The sequence below is a fragment of the Micromys minutus genome (assembly GCF_963924665.1).
Source record: "Micromys minutus genome assembly, chromosome: 12".
Classification (NCBI taxonomy): domain Eukaryota; kingdom Metazoa; phylum Chordata; class Mammalia; order Rodentia; family Muridae; genus Micromys; species Micromys minutus.
The window spans coordinates 18,147,704-18,169,597 of NC_137981.1; the positions used below are offsets into that span (position 1 = coordinate 18,147,704).

The 21,894-nt window shown below is 36.0% G+C and overlaps 1 protein-coding gene and 1 pseudogene across 2 annotated transcripts in view; one reads left to right on the plus strand and one right to left on the minus strand.

The window, feature by feature from the left end:
• The window catches only part of EXOC5 (exocyst complex component 5), a 42,589-nt gene that overhangs the window by 17,607 nt on the left and 3,088 nt on the right, over positions 1 to 21,894 (plus strand). Inside the window, exons 5-17 of the mRNA XM_080926717.1 lie at positions 427 to 491; positions 1,957 to 1,985; positions 3,953 to 4,062; positions 4,656 to 4,700; positions 4,803 to 4,943; positions 5,457 to 5,539; positions 6,436 to 6,645; positions 8,325 to 8,472; positions 13,920 to 14,028; positions 17,611 to 17,731; positions 19,522 to 19,608; positions 20,787 to 20,895; positions 21,486 to 21,701. Coding sequence (XP_080782843.1) covers positions 427 to 491; positions 1,957 to 1,985; positions 3,953 to 4,062; positions 4,656 to 4,700; positions 4,803 to 4,943; positions 5,457 to 5,539; positions 6,436 to 6,645; positions 8,325 to 8,472; positions 13,920 to 14,028; positions 17,611 to 17,731; positions 19,522 to 19,608; positions 20,787 to 20,895; positions 21,486 to 21,701 — 1,473 coding nt within the window. The remainder of the gene's footprint in view (positions 1 to 426; positions 492 to 1,956; positions 1,986 to 3,952; positions 4,063 to 4,655; positions 4,701 to 4,802; positions 4,944 to 5,456; positions 5,540 to 6,435; positions 6,646 to 8,324; positions 8,473 to 13,919; positions 14,029 to 17,610; positions 17,732 to 19,521; positions 19,609 to 20,786; positions 20,896 to 21,485; positions 21,702 to 21,894) is intronic.
• LOC308427982 (large ribosomal subunit protein uL18-like) lies at positions 2,063 to 3,505 on the minus strand (annotated as a pseudogene). The gene is made up of 2 exons: positions 3,490 to 3,505; positions 2,063 to 2,762 (listed from the first exon to the last, which is right to left on the minus strand). The product of its transcript is annotated as a large ribosomal subunit protein uL18-like (transcript).

Consider the following 21,894-nt stretch of genomic DNA (forward strand, 5'->3'; position numbering starts at 1 on the left):
ATGTGTTATATACATTTATATAGTTAGTAACTATTTTGTTATTATTTTATTCATTCTGCTTAATAATATGTAGCAGCATAGTTTAAATCTTAAGTTTGTCTATTCTGTTTGACCTCATAAACTTAGAAGAAACTTATACTTCACTTTTGACAAACAAGAATTTTAAATTTGTTCAGAGTAAAATTGAACCTCAGATTTTGTTGAGAAGAATTTTGGTATGAAATAAAACAAAACAATATTTTAAGTATCAAAAGGTTACATGCTTAGGTTTTTGAGTTGTTATGGTATTTATTACCCATGAAGTTTTAAAGGAAATTGTTTGGGCCTGGTGTTATGACTGTATGTAGGGAGGTATTAATCTTTCCAGCTATACTGTTTGAAATGTAAGAGTTATTTTTTATTGTTCCATTTACTTATTTTTAATAGATAAAGGAAGCAGCAGACGTCATTCAAAAACTGCATCTGATTGCCCAGGAGTTACCTTTCGATAGGCAAGTTTATACTTGTAAATATAATTATTGGGATAAAATTATATTTTTCCTGTTCATTGAAGCAACAATAATTTATTGAGGGCCTCATTTGTACAAGATATGATGTAATGTAATGATAAACCTTGAAGCAAATGCACTTCTTTGATTTTTGAAAAACAAAATTGATGAAGGCAAACTTTTAAAGTGACAGTGAGATTTTGATTTTCCTGTTTAGAACTTTAAGAACCTGGTTGTACTTGTCTATTCAATTCCATTTCTGTTTTTCCTATTGCTAGACCAGGGTTAAATTAAGGGGTTCAGATCATCTTTGAAACGCTTGTCAAAGCTCTATAGTTTTGTCAATATGTTAAGATGTGTACAGATTGTTGTATATAATTGTATGGAGTTTAGCCTATCCATAGAATCTATCTTAGAGAATTTAAGTTAAGAATAACCCTTTCTTAAGTGCAAGGTTCTGGGACCATCCCTAACGAGATTTTACCCTAAAATAATCTGTCCACATAAACGGGAGAGGAGGGAGAGACAGAAAGAGAGGGGGGGAGGGGGGAGGGGAGAGAGAGAGAGTTGAGTGTGTGTGTGTGTGTGTGTGTGTGTGTGTGTGTGTGTGTGTGTGTGTGTGTGTGTCAGGGTGGTCGACAAGGTTCTGAATGCTGGTGAATGAATCCAGACTCATGTGTTAGGCATGCCTCTCTGCAAAGCCTTAGATTTATGCATGTGTGTTTGTGTGTACATTAATGTGTATATATGTATCCTAGTCAGATCTAATGTATTCACATAGACTAATGTAGCCTTTCTGATGTCTGCATTGTTAAAATGTTTTTGAGTAGCACAATAAAAATGTATACTTTTCCTCACCTATTTTTAGTATCTCCTGTCCTCAAACGATGAATTATGTGGGATCTTTCAAAATTACTTTCCTTTGATGCTTAATATTAGAAATGTTTTTAGTGTATATTATGGTTTTCAGTTTATAAAAATTGGTGTTTATTCTCCTAGCTCATCAATGAGTTCTTTTATGGACTTCCATTTTCCTAGTTTTAGAATAATGTGTTTCTGGTTTTTAGCATTTGTGACTATTGAATTATCAAAATGATCATTTTAAAAATGACTAAAACTTTATATTGTTATTATTCTTACAAAAGCCAAGTAAATTTAAAACAAGGAAGTTCAAAATCGAGCTTTGAGATTGTCTGGGTTATTAGTACCTCAAGAGGAACTAACTCTTCCTTCAACAAAGGAATTAATTGGCTATTCTTTTGAACTGCCTAAGTCAGTGCCTCGCATGCCTCCTTTCAGTATGTTCCTCATAGCTTTACCCTTCCTTACAGACACATTCTGCGCTTGTGGTAGTTGTATATTTAGGAAAGTTAGAAAGATGGTGGTCCACACCCATCGCTGCACCTTTGTACTGTCTCACATCACCTTATCTTCGTCACAGCCTCACCACTGACTTCCTTTTTTTCAGGTTTTCAGAAGTAAAATCCAAAATTGCAAGTAAGTGCAGTCTGTTTAACACTTTTTTTGTTGTTGTTGCTTGATCAATATGTTTACTGTCTTTATAAAAAAAATCTTCATAGAAAACTGCTGTAGCTTTCAGCAGCCCATTCCCGAGCTCTGAGGAAGCTTGTCTTCTTTTGTTCAATCTGGTCTTTCTCCTGGGCAAGAGACATTTTGGACAATTCCCCCTCTTCTTCACTTCTCTCTTGGGCTTCTTCTCATAGACTGCATTCTCAATAGCAGCATGAGCTTCTTATACATCTCCTCCATCATGTCTGGAGCTATGTTGTTCTTGATGTACTGAGAGAGCTGTTTCTTATACCCTTCTTCATCTCCTCCATTAGGTAGTGCATGTAGTGGGCCACATTCTGACCCATGATGTGCATCCGATGTGCGTGGAACTCCTCGCTTTCAGAGTCATAGCCAGGGAATCGCTTGGTACTATGAGGGACAGACAAGCCTCCATCCACAGCTCCCTTCAGGGCCCCAAAAACTTTATTGTCAGTTATAGTTTAGGAAGGACCTGCATCCAGATAGCAAGTGAAGGCACCAGGCTGGTCGTCAATGCTTTCCACACTGTGTTCGTCTCCAGTCAGCTCCACTTGGCCTTCACAGAGCTTGTCCGTGCCAAACCTGTTCAGAAGCCTGCGGGCCAGCAGCAGGCCAGTGCAGCAGACGTCGTCACACTGTAATCTGGAAGTTCATGTGCATATGAGCAGACGATCATATCCCCTTCTTTGTGGGCATGTGCAGTCTGGCAGATGATATATATCTCTGTTAGTTACTAGTGTGTACGTACACACACACTTTTTTTTCCTTTTCTTTTTTTAAAGCAGCCAGTGAGAAAGCAGAGACAGTAACATTGATTCTTCCCATCCTGGAGTTTGCATCCTTTTCCCTCAAAACACCCAACTTCTGCTATATCCTTCTAAAACCTTCTATGTGTTTTGAGGTATTTTTCAATATTTTAAAATAATGAGGGACAGGTAGCTTTAGACTTTCTATATTTAGCTTAACTGTATTTTTAGAGATTATGTTCAGTTAATATCTCTGAAAAGGGTTTTTTTATTGTATTGCTATGACAGGAGCTTTTAACTCTTATTTAGTTATTTGACTCCTTGCATGTTTATAATTTGTATTTTTGGGTTTGCTTTCTTGAGACAGAGTTTCACTGTATATTTCTGGCTATCCTGGAACTATGTAAACCAGGCCGGCCTGGAACTCACAGAGATCTGTTTGCCTCTGCCTCCTGAATGCTGGTGGGATTATGTCAGTCTTTGGGTTGTGTTTTAAGCTATATCCATGCTTCTTGGGGGAAAAATAATCACTAATTTTACTAGGCTTCACCTCTGTTAACTGTTTGGTAAGCCATTTAATGGAACGCCAACCACATGTTTTCAAGTCTTAGAATAAGGATATGTATAGATATTTGGATTCCCTAAGAATATTTTTAATCACTTCAAATTATAGAAGGTTCAAATAGTAAGTAAGAATTTAATACCTTGAGAGGATGGCATTACATCAAGGGCCACATACTGTTGTAGGATAAAAATTGATAGTGAGCCACCTGTTGTTCACAGAAGTGCCTGAGCTCTAGTAAAAGCTTTTCTACTTCTCAATACTTTCCAAGGCTTTAGAGCAAAGATTAAAGTTTTCTCCTATGTTTTGCCATCAGAATTGACATCTCCCTTTTCTTTCATTTAAATGTGTAGTCATCTTTTGGTTTAAGTAACAATTATAAATGGCTGTTACAATCTGAAGAGTTCTTAAGTTTTTGTATCTTGGAATACAGATTTGTGTGCCTTAGTATATTGTATGAGCTAGAGTCACTGTTTATAATCTCACATTTTTAATTCTTCGAGAAGAAGATAGACCCATAACCACTATAGCTTTGTATAATCTTTGTGTAATTGTGTATAAGTTGTGTACTTAGATTATCTTGATGTGTTTGCTTGTTTGTTTAGGTAAATACCACGACTTAGAGTGCCAGCTGATCCAGGAGTTTACCAGTGCCCAGAGAAGAGGCGAGCTCTCCCGGATGAGGGAGGTGGCCGCAGTCCTGCTGCATTTTAAGGTAAATGGTAAGATTTCTAATTCAAGATCGGCTTCAAGTTTCTGAAGATTTCATTTTCTATGTTCCTCAATTTCCTTTAATTGTCATATAACTATATGACAGTGACCTCATCGATATTGTTAAATGTTATTTAATATTTAAGAATTTTATGGTGATCTTAATGTTATATTAAGGAATTTAAAATAGTTGGAGAAAGAAAATCATGTCATCCGACTTCTTGGTTTTTAATGTATCAATCAAAAATACTTGTAAGTAGAAAGAAAGCCTGACTGTAAATGTCTGGTGGGAGATAAGAACTAAAGAGATGCGCTCTAACTAGGACTCTGCACGTCTCGGTGTGGAAGACAAATAGGCAGATTATGGAGCTTTCTTCCTGGAATCTGAACTGGAAGGAATTAATTTAATCATAGAAAACAGGACAAGATACCTATGTTAGCTACTAGATTGTTCTCTACCATTAATTTTATTTATGTCTGACGATTGTTGATCATTCACTGGGATATAAGACGTAGTTTAATTACATAGAGCACTTTTGTTGAGACTGTTATTATAATTGAACCAGACAATGATAACATTGTTTTTTTTTTTTATAGGGTTATTCCCATTGTATTGATGTTTATATAAAGCAGTGCCAGGAGGTAATTTTATAGTATACTTCATTACATTTTATCTTATACTAATTTGTATTTTGAAGCCATTTAAAAATAGCATTAACAGTGTAAAATAACTCTGGTATTTAGGGTGCTTACTTGAGGAATGATATATTTGAAGATGCAGCAATACTCTGTCAGCGTGTGAACAAGCAAGTTGGAGATATCTTTAGTAACCCAGAAGCAGTACTGGCTAAGCTTATTCAGAATGTGTTTGAAATCAAACTGCAGGTAACTTTAAACTCTAATGAATTAAATAGTTCTCTGTGTGTGCGTGTGTATGTGTGTGTGTGTGTGTGTGTGCTCTGTGCATGCGTGCGTGTGTGCTCATGCATGATGTGTGCAGACACCCATAGAAACCAGGGGCATTAGATCCCCTTGGAGCTGATTGTGAGTCACCTGATGTAGGCGCTGGGAATTGGCCCTGGGACCCTTCATGTTATACGTTCCGTTGTACTTCTCCTTTGCTCCTCTGCCAGCGCACCAGCCTGTACCCTTCCTCCTCCCCACAAGAGCCCTGATGGCTTCTTACCAGACAGTAGTCTGTCACCCTCTCAGTTTTCCGCCTCCCTAATCTCCTCCCTCTGTCACACATAACATACTCATGTAATCTTAACTCTAGGCTTCACAGACGAGAGAGATTGTGCTATTTGTGTTTTGACATTTGCTTTATTTGTTTAACATAATTTTGAGAGATTAAACAATTTAATATTTACGTAATCAAATGTTATTTTTCCCTTTTAGAGTTTTGTGAAAGATCAGTTAGAAGAATGTAGGAAATCGGATGCTGAGCAGTATCTTAAAAGTCTCTATGATCTGTATACAAGGTATATTATCTCATTTCTTTGGAGACAGAGTCTCACTGTACCCAGCTATCCTGAAACACACTGTAGATCAGGCTGCCGAGACTTACTGAGGCTCACCTGCCTCTTCCTGCGCAGCACAATGACTATGCCTTCTGAAGGTATATTTTTAATTACTAAACAATAACAACACGTGAGATTTTTATTTAATTAAAATAAAAATTGGGAAGTATTCAAGTACTTTGTCAGCAGTGTCCTTTTAGCATGAAATACTTCCTTTAATAGACTCGAGTTGCACACAAGCAGAATTCTTACTTAACCGAAAAAAAGACCTTGCTTAAATTGACTTACGAATTTTGTTTCTAATTTGTGAGCTAGGTTTTGTAAAGTTTTGATGGTGGTGTTGACTTTAAGAATTAGGACAGTTAAATTTATCTGAAATCACTTTGTTTTGGGAGAAAGTTCATCTTAATAACAGCATCAGTACTGTCTTCAACTGTGTGAAGTAAAAACTTAAAATCCATTCACACTGACGAAGACAGAAACGATAACAGGAGGATTTGTCATACCATTTGGGGACCTTGTAGATGAAAGCTTTAGAGCATTCATTAGGCAGCTCTCCATTCTTGCCATCTCTACGCTGATCATTGCTTTACAGCCTTTTTTCTAGGTCATCTCTACCACTTAATGATAATTTTATAGAACATAGTATCATTTATAATATTCTATTCTGTTTCATATATAACTTTGTAAGCTATTCTCTATATTCTAAGTGGTCTCACAACATTTAAGAAATGATGGTTTGACATAAACAATAGTTTGATATAAACCATTAAGGTTCTTTTATAAATATACTTAATGTTATTGCTGAATCTAATATTATATTCATCTTTTTCTCTTTCTCTCTTTTCCATGAGAAGAACCACCAGTCTTTCCAGCAAACTGATGGAGTTTAACTTAGGTACTGATAAACAGACTTTCTTGTCTAAGCTTATCAAATCCATTTTCGTTTCCTATCTGGAAAACTATATTGAGGTGGAGATTGGATATCTGAAAAGCAGAAGTGCGATGATCCTACAGCGCTATTATGACTCAAAGAACCACCAGAAGAGATCCATTGGCACAGGAGGGTAGGTTTCTAAAGCAAGTACAGTTGAAGTTGAAAATGTTAACAACATTAAGTTTGGGCAAACTTAGTACATAGTAGCTATCATTAAGATTCCCTTTGAACATCTCTTTATATAATATATGCTGTCGACAAATCCTCTCTCAAATCACATGCTGAAATGACTTAAAAAACATGATTAAAATGTAAATCAAATACTTCTCAATCAAAATAATATAAAGATAATACTAGTAATATAAAGAATTCTGTAGTTTCAGTTCCTTCCTAGAGTACAATACTCATAGTTATTAACTAAGATTTGCATCATTTGCATTGAAACTGAAGAAAAGAGCAACTAGTTTACATTTTAGGTAACCCTGAATCTTGAGTCATTTGCACATAAAACTATTAAGTTTAGACTTTTAAAGTCTCAGATAATTTGCTCATGAAAAGAAAAGTGTTTGCTATGAAGTTGGTGATGTTTAGCTGTCCAGACTGTCCCTTGATGGCACCCTAGGAGGAGGACTAGCTTCTATGGCTCCTTGCAGACGCACTTGCACACCCAGGCCTTTCTTTTCATGATTAGAGGATAGAATAATAAATAAAGCTAAGATCTTAATGGCATTGAAAATCTTAAGCTGGTGACATGGCTCAGCTGATAAAACTACTTCCTGTGTGAGGCTTGATAATCCAAGTTCTTTCCCCAGAATCCATGGTAGGAAAATTGTCTCCTATTCCCAGAATTCATGGTAAGAGAATGGTCTCCTAAAAGCTGCCTCTTACCCTTATGCACCTGCATGCATGCATGTATACACACATATCTAATAAATTTTTTAAAGTTCTTGAGTTCTTATGCCAAATCAAAATATTTTTATTTCAAAATCTAAAACCTAAAGAATAATCATAAGACTTAAAACATATAGCCTGAGCTATATGTTCTAGTAGCAAAAATAGTTTAACCAAGAGATATCTATATAATAAATGTTGCAGGTGATCCTTGGTCACTTAGGAAAGCTCAGGTCTACTTAATAAATGTAGTTTAATAGAGTGAAGGCATGAGCAATGTATTTAAATAGTTGTGTTTTTAAAAGCACTACAATTTTTAAGTCTTATCCAAGACTACTTTTAGTCATCTTGCAGTTATTTGTCATGTGGGATATCTTCTTGAGCTGAAGTCTGAAGCTGCAAAATGACTTTAAAGACCATAGCTTTAGAAGCTGGAGAACAGCTCAGTGGGTAAGAACACTATTCAGTCATAAGACCCTGAGTCCAAATCCTTAGCACCTGTATAAAAGCCTGCTGTGGCTATGTACCCACCTGTATGTGAGCACAGGGGGCAGGGGCAGGAGCCATAGGGTTTACTGACTGCCAGCCTAGCTCCAGATGCATTGGGAAGCTGTGGAGAAGAATGACCAAACAAGATTCCTGACATCATCATTTGGCTTCTTGGGGGCAAACATGCACACAGACACACTTGTGCACATACACACCAAAAATGAAAACTCCAAACTTACCTTTTTTTTTTTTTAATGAAAGTCATTTAAAAACTAGTACTTGTAATTAGGATTTCTGTTTCTTGGTTATTGGTTCATTTTGGGTTTTTTTTTGGGGGGGGGGGGTTGATATATTCTAAGGTTGAGAATATTTGCAGTTAAAATCTAAATATAGTAACATCTTTTTTCATTTGTCTTTATGCTGAACTAGTATTCAAGATTTGAAAGAAAGGATTAGACAACGTACCAACTTACCACTGGGGCCAAGTATTGATACACATGGGGAAACTTTCCTATCTCAAGAAGTGGTAGTTAATCTTCTACAAGAAACCAAACAAGCCTTTGAAAGATGTCATAGGGTAAGAATAATAAATTAATTTTTTAAGATATAGTTGTATAATTCAAGTTTTACCTCATTTGTGGAAAAAATGTACTTCCTGGTTAGGACGTACTAATTTTTTAATAATTGTAATACGGTTTATATATTGCATATACTTAAGGGTGCCATATGAAGTTTTGATAAAATTATACATCAGATAATGTTCTCAGGAGGATGAGCATATGCATTCTCAAACATTCATCATTTCTTCATGGTAAAACCATTTAAAATCTATCCTGACATTTGAAAGTACCTTTAGTATTTAAAAGTATATAAAACATCGTTAATCTATTTTCCTACTGATGCAACAAAGCACCAAAATCATTTTCCTAATCAACGGAACTGGTCAGCGACCTTTCCTCATTCCACCTCTCCCTACTCTCCTCAGCCGCTGCCGACCATATTCTCCTGTCTGAAAGTCCCATCCTTAGATTAGACAGATGAGCAAGGTCATGCAGTATTTGTTCTCATTTAACTGTCTTCCAGTTCCTTCCCCATTGTGCAAACAACCGAACAACAGGATTTTGGCTTTTTATGGCTGAAAACTGTTCGTGTGTGTGTGTGTGTGTGTGTGTGTGTGTGTGTGTGTGTGTGTGTGTGTGGTGTATCTGTCTGTGTGTCATGCACGCACACACACACACATCATATTTTTTGTATTCACAATTTAATGGATACTTAAATTGATTCTGTCTTTTGGCTGTTGTGAATATTGCTGCAATAAGAATGAAATGCAGAGCCCTCTTTAAACAAGTGGATTTCTTTTCCCTTTTTGTATACCAAGCAGGACTATTTGTCCTCCTTTTTAACCTTTTGAGGAGCCTCTACACCATTTTTCATAACGGCTGCTTACAGTCCCACCACCAGCAGTGTAGAAATGTTCTTTCTCCATATCCTTACCAACATGTTACCTTTTGACTTGCCTTCGTAACTGAAGCAAAATGATCATGTTTTCACTGTTAGTGCCTTCTATGTTCTCCATATGAACTATGATTATTAGATTGTATAATTGCATATATTTTCTCCTTATTCTGTAAGTTTTCTTTCATTCTTTGCTGTTTCCTGTACTGTGTAGAAGCTTTAGAGTTGAATTTAATCTTGTCTGCTTTTACTTTTGTTTCCTTTGTTTTGGGGTCTCGTTTAAGAAGCTTTTATCTATTCCAGTGTAATGAAGTATTTTCACTATCTTCTTGTATTTTCATAATTTTAGTGGTTCTATTTAAGGCTTTAATCTGAGTTAATTTGTGTCTGTTATTATAGTTAGTAGGTATCTGCATACTGTCCTACACCAACTGAACACAGTCTTTCTCTAATTTGTATTAACATTTTTATCAGACCAAAAAAAACTTCCTGTGGCCAAGCCTGGGGCAACACTAATCTATGTCTATAAATGTAACTCTTTAGGGGGTATTTTAATAACATGTCCATTTAGCCAGATAGAAGCAGTAGGGTCACCACGGCTTGTGAACTTGAGTCAAGTTCACAGTACTAGGCCTGAACTCACTCATGTGGTTTACTTATATAGAAATTTTTGCTTTCTCCTTTTTTTGAAAGGGTCTTACTCTGTAGCCCTGGTTGGCCTGGAATTCACAAAGACCCTCTGCCTCCTGAGTGTTGGGAGTAACACTCACTGTTCATGACTGTACCTCTTAGTCTGTTTGTTTTAATTGTTCTTTTGTTTACTTTGAGATTATAGTGTAATTACATTATTTCGAATCACCTTTCCTCATCCATTTTTACTCTCTTAAGTTTATGGCCTCTTTTATTTTAATTATTGTTATATCCTTAAATTCATAACTACAACCTTCTCAGTTTGTATGTTACTTGTATGCATGTTTTGAGAGTTGACCATTTCTTAGTTGTCTGTAATCTTTTGTGTAGGGCTGAAGCCTCCAGTTCTCCCCCAATCCCATGTTAGCATATCTGTTGTTGGCTTTGTTCAGCTCATGTGTTGTTGGTAGACTTTATGAATGTAGCTTCTGACATTTCTAGGAGACATGCTCTCATAGCAAACTTGACATCTGAAATCAAAAGTAGTAATAATTAAATGTGAAGTGGTACATTTTGAAAAGTTCATATTCTTCTGGCTCTTATATCCTTTTACCCCTCTTTCATAACCATCCCTGAGCCTAAGGTGCATGAATTGTGTTGGAGCTGTATTTGATGAGACTTAAGTCTTCTTTTTAAAATAGAGTTATTTGTCACTGTAAACTTCTTGCCAGTATTGCTTCATCCACAAGATACTGGTTGCTTATTGCCATTATCATGTATATCAAGATAAAAATTTTATTTCCTTTATTGATTTATTGATGATTTAGTCAGCTCTCCCACACAATACAAAGTTTGTTCAAAGCCAGCCTTGACCACAGGAGATGAGATGCTGTATCACACAATAAACAAAGAAACAAAATAAAACGGAGGAATTGGTGTTAGATTTTGTTTTATGCTTTCTTTTTATTCTTTTGGGAGAATCATGTTAACTGATATTTCAGATGTTAGGGTTGCTAATTAAATAAAAACTTTTTAAACTGTATTTATTTATAGTGTATAGGCACACATTTTGGAAATCAGAAGAAAACTTAAGAAAGTTGGTTCTCTCTATCTTCAAAGTGTAGGTCCCAGGAGTTGAATTTGTACTATCACACTTGGCAGTGAGCTTGTTCAACTCTGAGCAGTCTTGCTGGCCCATGTGTGCTAAATTTTGTTACAAGATTTTGCATCAATATTTATGAGCTGTTGGTGTTTGATGTCTTTGCCATGTTTTAATGATGAAGATAATGCTCTACCCACAGGGTGATGAGCAGAGTGCTTCTGCCTCCCCTTTCAGAGTCTGTGAGCTTAGACATGGCTCCTCTGTCTTAAATGTTTGCTAGACCTCACCACGGAGGTGATTTGAGCCTGTGGTTTTCTTTGTAAGGATTTTAAACTAAAAACCCAGTTTATCTGTTATATGCAAAGTATTCAGGTAATCTAATTTTAAGTGAGCTTTGGCAGTTTGTATCTTCATTTGTCTGTTCTTAAGACAGGGTCTCACTATGTAGACCAGGCTGACCTCAACTTCCAGAGATGCATCCACCTCCCTCTGCCTCCTAAGTGCTGGGATTAAAGGCGTACACCACTCTCTTCACATAGTTTATATCTTTTAAAGGCTTTTATAGTTTACATTAATTTTATTTATTGGATTAAAGTTATGATACTTTCTTACTATCTTACTAGTTTTTGTGGAAACTATAGTAATAATTACCTATTTTATTTTCAATGTCAATAATTTGTTTCACAAATTTTTTTCTGAACAAATCTTGAAAAGATGTATTGTTTGTTTTTTAATTTATTTTATATATTTGTATACTATTATATATTATATGTGAGTACACTGTAGCTGTCTTCAGACACATCAAAGAGGGCATTGGACCCCATTACAGGTGGTTGTGAGCCACCATATGGTTGCTAGGAATTGAACTCAGACCCTCTAGGAAGAGCAGCCAGTGCTCTTAATCATTGAGTCATCTCTCCTGCCCCAAGGCGTATTGATTTTTACCGATTTTCTCCAACCTTTTGGTTTTATTATCCTCCTGCCTCTTGGGTTTTTCTGATTTGGTTCTTTATTGTTTCCTTCCTTCAGCTTGCATAGGTGTTATTTGGACCTTTCCTGGTTGTTTTTGCCTTGGTTTAGTTTTTAGGTATAAGCTGAGTGTACTGATCTTTTCCAGTGTGTCCATTTAACTACATTTCTCTCTCAAGTACTGCGTTAGTTGAAAACTGTGTTTTAAATATGTTTTATTTTAATTCATTTCAAAATACTCTTTAATTTCTCTTTGATTTTTTTCCTGGCCCTAATATGATTAAGAAATTGTATTATTTGCTTGCCAAACATTTGGAAATGTACTAGATGTCTTTCTGTTAATGATTTTGGATTTTATTCCATTTTAGTCAGTGGAAAAACTTTGCACAATTATCTCATTCCCTTTTAAATTTACTGAAATGATTTGTATTACAAGATATATCTCATAATGATTAAGGTTTTCTATACATATGGGAGAATGAATATATATATATATATATATGTATACACACACATACATATATTGTATATATTGTTGGCTGAAATAGTCTGTAAATGTCAGGTCTTATTTGATGTCTATACTTTTTTCAATTAGTTTTCTGTTTATCTTTTATATGTTATGCATGGATGTGGGGATATAAGTAGGAGAAAGGTGAAAACTTAGGCTTGGCTTTTATGATTTATGGTGAAGGTAACAGTACCTATTGAACATCAGAAACAAAAGGAGTAGAGAGATTGGTAAGAGTACTGGTTAAGAAGTCCTTACCAAGTGGGGATGTGTAGTCACTGGGGCTTTAAGGTGGTATGTGTAATTTTTGTATACTTACTTTACACATCAGGCTTATTGTTGTATTAGGATTCAGAATCCTTAATTTGAAACTTCAGAATCTTCATGCTCCAAAATAAAAAAGTCTTGACCATTGATACGGTGGCACATTGGAAAGTTTAATAGCCTTAAAGTTTAGTAAAAAATACTGTATTAAGTTATCTTTATGTTATTTGCATAAGGTATTCATAAAACATAAATTTTATTATGAAACTTGACCTCATTATATATTTGTAAATATTTCTAAATCCAAGAAGTCCAAGCAGTATTATCCTGACAGTTGGGGTAATATTATAAGTAGTTTTGGCAAAGGCAGAAAGCAATTTATAAATAATAAAGAAAGCGGTTAATAGAAGTTGAGAATCATTCACTTTTTAAGAAGAATTAATTTTTCTCAGCGTAACTACTAACAGTTCTTTAAATAGTCTAGTAGTAGCAAGATCAAAGTAAAAAATGTGAGATTGCAATTTTCCTATTCTATTCCAGCCTTAAGACTGAGGAGAAATGCTGTTAATGTTAGATCGTCTTAGAAATGACAGTATGATGACTTGGTCAGACTGAGTAACTGTCTAGAGACTTACTCCATCAGGAACTGATGAGTTAAAATTTATATGTTTTATGAAAATATAAAACATCTTTTATATTTTTATTACTATATGCATTAACTGATTTCATAGCCTAATTCCACAAGTATCTTGTTTTGAGTTTTACTAGAACAACCCTCTCGAAGTTAGAGGATCTCAGATTTCTTTGACTGTGTTCCCAGAAATTCAGAATGCATATCACATTGTTAGCAGAGTGTACACATATGCATGTGTGTTTCTTGAAAGTATAATTGGGTTTTACTCGAGGATTACAATCTAGGTTTGAAAAGCTCTGCCCTAGATCAGGAGAGTCACAAACAATTGAGAGGGTTTTAACTGTGTGGACAGTGAGATGGGGACACTGGCATAGTGTTCTGTACAAAAAGATGGCTTTATTAAAAGATGTGTTTTTAAAATGTAGCCTCGAAGAGTAATCCTGTTTTTGCTTATTTTTAAAGCTTTCTGATCCTTCTGACTTACCAAGGAATGCCTTTAGAATTTTTACCATTCTTGTGGAATTTTTGTGTATTGAGCATATTGACTATGCTTTAGAAACAGGGCTTGCTGGTGAGTATACTTCTATTACACTTTTGCTAAACTCTTCGACTTCTGCTTAATTGAACAGTATTCATAATGCTGTTTTATCTGTGACTACTATGTTGTAAATTCAGTTCAATACAATGTATTTTGAGCTTCTCTAATATTAGGGTGTGCAAGGTGCTAGAAATTAAACACAGGCATAAGTCTCATTGTTTACATCCAGTAAAGAAAGGCCATAGACTATGTAACTCAGCATAATATATTGGCAGAATTTATAACAGTGGTCTGTGCTATACAGTGTCAAGGAGCATAAAAAGAGCTAGGAATAATTCTGCTTAGGAATTGAGTAAGGGACTTAAGAGAGAAAAATACTCAAAAATAAATCTGGAAAGAAATACATTTATATTAAAGTTTTCAGCCTCATTCTTTCGGGTTTACTACTTTTTCTCTATGGTATAATAACCACATATTCCCTGACTTCCAATCTCCTTAATTTAGTTGATAACCTGACCCTGTAACCTGTTAAGTGGAGATCTTAGAGTTAACATTTCAAAAAAAGAAATTCTTTAGCCAGGCATGGTGGTTCACACCTGTAATCCCAGCATGTAGGATATCAAGGCACAGGTCACTATGAATTTGAGGCTGGCCTAGACTATATGGTGATTTCTGAGTAACCTAAAATAATAAAACAAAGAAACTGTCTTCTTTCAACATTGTTCTTCTCTTAGGTTTTTAAGGAAGTCCTTAGTTACCAAACCTAGAAACTGCTTTTACCTTCCTGTTTCCATTGCTGATAGCCAGTTCATTAGCAGGTGTACATCTAAATATAACTCATCCACTTTGTTTCATCTCTGTGGATACAATCCCACTTTGGACACTGTCATCTTCTAACGTTCCTGTGTTCATTCTTGCCTTTCCAAGTTCCTATGCAATCGACAACTCAATTGTTAGTTTCTTATTGAAGTCTCTTTAGTGGTTATTACTCTTGGAGGAAATAAACACAAACCACTTAAAACAATATGATGTATGGTGCACCCTACAGGCTTCTCACCGTGCTGCGTTTCCTGCACTGCCCCGTAACCCTCGTCGTCACTGCTTTCCTGAGGCTTTTTGCACTTGGCATTTGTCCATTGCATAAAACTTTCCCCAGCTCTTTACATTTGTCTTTTCAACCTGAACTAAAATGTCCCCTTTTCAGAGACATATGTGCTGATCACCTTGGATGAGTAGAGCTCCCGTTGCAGTTGTCCATTGTCCCAGAACTGAGTTTGATTTGCTAAAGTCTGTGTCTTCTCAGAACTTACTTATTCAACACATACCTTTTACATGCCTACCTATGGGGTTTGGGTTCTCGTAAGAGTGATTCGGCAGTCTAGTAAAGGAAAACAAGCTAGATAAAGGACAAAGAATACTAACGGGGATGCAGAGTAAAGGATTTACAGGCAGAATTTTTTCTTTTTCATTATTTATCATTTATTTTGTGTGTGTTCACGCATGTAGAGGTCAGAGGACAACTTGCAGGAGTTGGTTCTCTCTTTCCACCATGTTTGTTCCAGGGATCGAACTCAGGTGGTCAGGCTTGGCAGCAAGCACCTTTACCCACTGAGCCATCTCGCCAGCCCCCAAAAGCTTTTTATGAAAGGGTAGTCAGAGAAGGCCTCTGAGAAGACACATGAACCAGAGAACTCAATGAAGTGGTGAGTAAACTGACTATTTGGAGTAAGAATTGAAAGTAGAGACAACAGCGTATAAATCCTTAAAGATAGGAATCTCAGGTGTTTAGTCCCTTCTACCCTCCAGCATTATACTCTAGCATGTAGGAAGCATGTACAGTTTAGAAAGTCTCTATTGGCTGGGTAAACCATCCTAGAAACCTCTAATAATGAACCAGATTAGCAATAGATCAGTCACTTTGACTTATCTTCATGAACTTATGAACTTTATTACCTTCATAAGCAACAATGTCTATTAGTGAATTTTAACTTAGTTAGAACAGACTGTTGGCATCAGGTATTTAAACTATGCTGCTAGAAAATTACTTTTTGTAGCCATTTGTATTGAAATAATTTAAATATTTTAAAATATGATTACAGAATAAGATGATGAATAAGAATAAGGGCCAGCAAAATGGCTCAGCAGTAAAAGGCACTTGCTGCCAAGCCTGACAACCTGAGTTCAGTACCCACAGCCCATGGTGAAAGGAGAGAACTGACTCCTAAATGTTGTCCTCTGACTAACACACACACACACACACACACACACACACACACACACACACACACACACACGTGCATGCGTGCGCATACACAAAATTAGGTTGTTCATTAGAAATAACAAAATAACAATAAGTAACATTTAAATCTGATATGAAGAGTTTATTGTTTACCTAGAATAAAAACCTACCTATTCACTTTAATAGCAGTATTCTGAATTTGAAATGTTTAGGAGAATTTCATTTGGACTGGGAATATTCCTCATATTCACGGGCATGTTCAGTGTAGTTAGTGTTCATGGTCATTGTTTCTATTGACCACATAAAATTCTGCCAGGTGATAAGACCTGCTGGAGTAGCTTGTAGAGCTTACTCTTTACTGGGATTGTCTTTAGGTAAAGTCCCAAGTCAAAACACACTATGCATATATATTTTAAAATAGTTTTTCCTGAGGATCTTATTCCATACATTGCTTCTATCCTGTATGTATTTACAGGTTGTTATATATGCTAGTAAATAGGTTTTTTTAGTTAAATATATCCACTAATGCTGTCTTAATTTCCATGTTTACAGTGATTAGTATTTTCTACATGTGCTTAAGTTTTTTAATTGTATGTGTATGTTGCCACCTTTAATTCTCCCACCAATGATTGTGTCTTTTGTACAAAACATGTTTTCTATTTGTAAAGCTATAAAGCTACTCTAGTCGTGAGAACTCCAGGCAGTACATGTGTCTTTTGTCCTGAGCTGTGGTGGTTCTCTTAGTCTTCTCTAATTGTAGATAGAAACACTGGCATCTGGAGCTGAAGAGAGGAAGAATCCTTGTAAGGAAGGATCACTCTTTAGGAAAGGAGGAAGTGGATCCAGAAAGGGTTCCAGCTCCATCTTGGTGTCATACGTTGTTAATAACCACAGAGTGTTAGGAGACGCTGAGGAAACGGGACTCTGGGTGATGAGGTTCTGAGGTTTTGAGGAAAGGGTGGAGAACATGATGAGCACAGTGTGTGATCCACAGGAGTCCGTAGGGCAGAGGGTCACCAGGAAAACCATCTAACTGTCGGGGGAAAGGCCTGGCTCTAAGGAAGATGGTTGGAATGTATTTATGGGACATGGTAGGAAGTTTCAGGACAGAAGAAGGTAGAGCTCAGGCACTTTGTTAATTGATTAATTTTTCATTTTATCTAAACAAATCATGAAGACGATTAACTTTGGGGTATAAAAATAACTTTGGATGAATCTCATTAATCTGTTTAATTTGTAGAATTGTTGCTGATTTATTACGTGTCCATTACTTTTATTCATATGGTATATATAATTTTTTTTTTTTTTTTTTTTTTTTTTTTTTTTGCTCAGTTTTTTCAAGGTCTTTCTCACTTACCTATGCCTTCCAATTTTAGGAATTCCATCATCAGATTCTAGGAATGCAAATCTCTATTTTTTGGATGTTGTACAACAGGCCAATACTATTTTTCATCTTTTTGACAAACAGTTTAATGATCACCTAATGCCACTAATAAGGTTAGTTGCATTGTCATTTTCATTGGTATTCAATGACTACTATGTTTTTATTATTTTTTAAAGTAATACATCTTGTAAGCATCAAACAGAACAGGAGGTTTGAAATAAAAGTTTTCTTTCTTGAATTCATGTTTTCTCTTCGCACTGTGCTGTTAATTTTGATATATTTGAAAAGTTTTAACTATCATGAACCAAAATCTCTAATCTAATGTAAAAAGTGCCTTTCAACTTAGAGCAGCTTTTTCTACTTAGTTTGCATCCTTTGGAAGATAGAGCAGACTCCAGGGATAACGATATATATAATCTTATCTACTCAGGAGGCTGAGACAGGGGGATCTCAAGTTTGAGGCAGTTTATTCAACATAATGATTTCAAAGTCAGCTTGAACAACTAAGACCCAATCTTACAGGGTGGTTTCATGTTTGCTCATTTGTCTCTGTCCTTCCACACTTGCCTAAGGCGTTCTTCTGATTTGTTTAGTAAAGAGCTGATGGCCTGTAGCTGAGGCAGGAGAGGAAAGGCAGGATTTCAGGCAGAGGTGGGAACTCTAGGGGAAAATTGAGAGGCAGGAGTTTGGCCAGCCAGACACAGACTAAGTCAGACATACTGGCACTGAGTGAAAGTAACAGGCCACATGCAAACGTGGACTAGAATAAATGGTTTAATTAAGGTATGCAAGCTAGTTAGCTAAGGCTTATTAAACTTTAATAAATAATGTCTTTATGTCATTATCCAGGAGCTGATAGGTGGGAGACAGCCCAGTAATAAGTTTCTTTCTTCCTTTCTTCTCTTTCAAGGGATGAGGCTAGGAGAGGTATTTAGTATTTTCAGGGAATGGACAGATGTTGTAATTGTGTTAAAGTACATGCATGCATTTGCACACCAATAGACATAATAATACTCTTGAAGAGATGTACAGGAAACATGAATGAACATTTTGATAAAGCATTAGGATTTGGATCATATCTTCATATCAATTCATATGGACTTTTAAGGCATTTGAGAATTAAATAGAGCTATGTACATATGAACATATTTCATGAAGTTGTCTTCTTAGCACTGTTATCTATGCAGGAAATGTTGAGATAAATGCTTGATAGATTTTATAAACAGTGTTATGCCATGTCTAAACCAGAAACAAGTTCAAAGATCACTTGTGATTCCCAAATCAGACTGAAAGGAAGTGTACTGTTTTCTGCGCAGCTCAGGTGGGTATTATAGATATGAGCCGCCAAGCCTAGCTTAGGAAGTGTTCTTATTCATTTGCTTTAAACAAAACTGTTATGCCACATAGCAGAGAGTCACAAGACATTTCAATAGTATTTAGAAGGCAACCATGATTGTTAGGTTTTATGTCTTTTTATATAAAAAATGTAACTGGATTTACTTACTATTGTTCACATTTTTATTAGTTGAATTTATTTTGTTTGTAAGAGTCTGGTAATACCTGTGACGTTTATTACTGTTGTATCAGATATTTAGATATAAAACAGAAAACTAGTTTTAAATTCAGATCTGCCTGATTACGTTAAGTGCTGTTTCCTCAGAGATTAGAATAACAAATCTGTCTTTTCCTGGATTTCTTTCAATGGGTTGATTTTTCTAGTTTGAATGAATTGACTATTTTAATGTCCATAATTACAGGTAATGATCTGTTTTGTAGTTATTGGATCTATGAGCAAATGAAAATAATAGGTTTTAGAATTATTTACAAATACAAATACACGATATGCATATTAGAAACTTGTCAAATAGGCTACTAATGGGAGGTTTCTTTGTAATAACAACAGCTCTTCTCCTAAGTTATCTGAATGCCTCCAGAAGAAAAAAGAGATAATGGAGCAGATGGAGATGAAGTTGGACACTGGCATCGATAGGCAAGTTACCTGTTTTGTCACCTGCATTTTAACAATCGTAGAAGCACAGTTGCATAGCGGCATGCGCAAAGGGTTTAGGAAAGGAAGCTTTTTTTATTCTCTTGCCGTAAAGTTGACCCTTTAACATACTGTTCTTGTCTGTAAACGATGGTTTTTCCTGGAAACCAGTGTGCTTAAATATATTTCAAATCACATTCAGGTTTTAAGCTCAACTTATTTGCACCATACATACTTAGTAGAAGCTGCAAACTCCTTTAAAAACGGAGATGCCAAGCTGGGGACACCGTGCAGGGGTAGAGCATTGCTCTGCATGTGGGGAGCCCTGTGTTCACTCCTCAGTGCCTCTGAAACAGCAAAGGTTTGCAGTGTTTGGATTCTGTTTCCACTTAGTGGGTTTAGACTTATCAATGAAGCATTGTAGTAATTATGCTGGCTTTGTAAATGTAACTTTTACTGATGAAAATTCCTTTCCAGGTTTCTGTTTGGAGAATATGGTGTTCTTACACAGATTGAGATTAGTAGGGCTCCCGGCTATCAAGGGTTCCCTACATCCCACCATCTTATGTTGGCCTTCTGTCATTTTGTAACTTGACCTCATTATTGTTGTGCTTACTTTTGTGGTCTGTCTTTTTAATTTAACGTGGAACTTACCTTTTGACCACTTTGTCTTGCAGCCCCTTAACTCTAAATTAGTGGTCTTTTTATTTGCATAAGCTGAGTGATTGCTCACTATTGAAGAATCACGTTAGTTAGATATTATTGGTGCCTTATAATCAGTGCCTTTGTTTATCAGCTGGAGTTTTGAGTACTGTCTTCCTGATTGCCCGTTGACTGCAGAATTCAGTGTGCCTGCTGCCACAGCCTTCTTCTCAAGCCTTGAACCCTTTCACCTTCCTAAGGTTCCCTATGGCTTTGCCTCAGAAGATCTTAGTTGTGAAGTAGATGATTAGTGCTGGTTATAAGACCTTTTCAAAGGAGAAAGATGACAAAACCCAGAGTTCGTTGATATCAAATCACAGAATGATTTTTTTTCCCCCAATATCTAGTTTGTCAATTCCAAAGTGGTTTGTGATGATAGGCAATTAAATAATTTAACTTAATTCAGTATAATATTAATAATAATTCGGTAAAATTGAGTAAGTTAAATGAGTCATATATATTGTGTTCTCAATCTTTAGGACATTAAATTGTATGATTGGACAGATGAAGCATATCTTGGCTGCAGAACAAAAGAAAACAGACTTTAAGCCAGAAGATGAAAACAGTGTTCTGATCCAGTACACTAATGTGAGTGGACTATTCAGTTTGCTGACGGGCCACCTCCCTTCTTAATGCTGTGTGTGCACTCACTACTGCACTTAGTTGTGTTGGCTTTAAGACAAATGCCAAAGGTCCCATTACCAGGTGAAGCCCTGCTAGCTCAGAGAGTCACAGAAAGCACCCAGCTGACCTTCCTCCTCAGACGAAAGCTTCTTCTCACTCCCCACCTTTTCAATACGTTTAGCTCCATGTCTCTCTTCTATGTTCTCTCCCTATCAACTGCTTGTGTGCTCCTCCTCTTGACCTTTATTTATTTAGCTTTTGTTTACAAAATATTCTTAGATTAAAGGTGATTGTTAGGACAAATCCACACTAAAACTACTTGTCAGTGGCAAACAGGAAACTCTTGGGTTAAAGGTGTGTGCTAAGGCTGAGCCACACCACAGCATGAAACAGAATTTTCCAGTTCACAGTCTTGGGGTTCACAGTGTGAGCAAATATCCTACAACGTACTTGTCCTTCAAGTTTTTTCTCTTATATTTAGATATTGAAAAACTATTATTTTTCCTAACATGATATTCATTATCTGTAGAATAACTATAGAAAAACTTTTACAGGCATGTGTAAAAGTGTGTGCTTATGTAAGGAAACAAGTTGAAAAGATTAAAACGTCCATGGATGGGAAGAATGTGGACACAGTTCTGATGGAACTTGGAGTACGTTTTCATCGGCTTATCTATGAGCATCTTCAGCAGTACTCCTATAGCTGTATGGGTGGCATGCTTGCAATTTGCGACGTTGCTGAATACAGAAAATGTGCCAAAGACTTCAAGGTACATATGTGCAAATATTAATTAAGCTTGAAAGTAAGATCAGAAACAGAAGCCATACCATTAAAAGGCTATATTGACTTATTAAAAATGTGTGACTTCACTGGCATCATAAGGAAAAAGCTCTACAGTAGTTTACCTAAAGGCAGGTAATTCCACTTACGTTTAAGTATGAACATTTTCCCCCTTGGGGCTT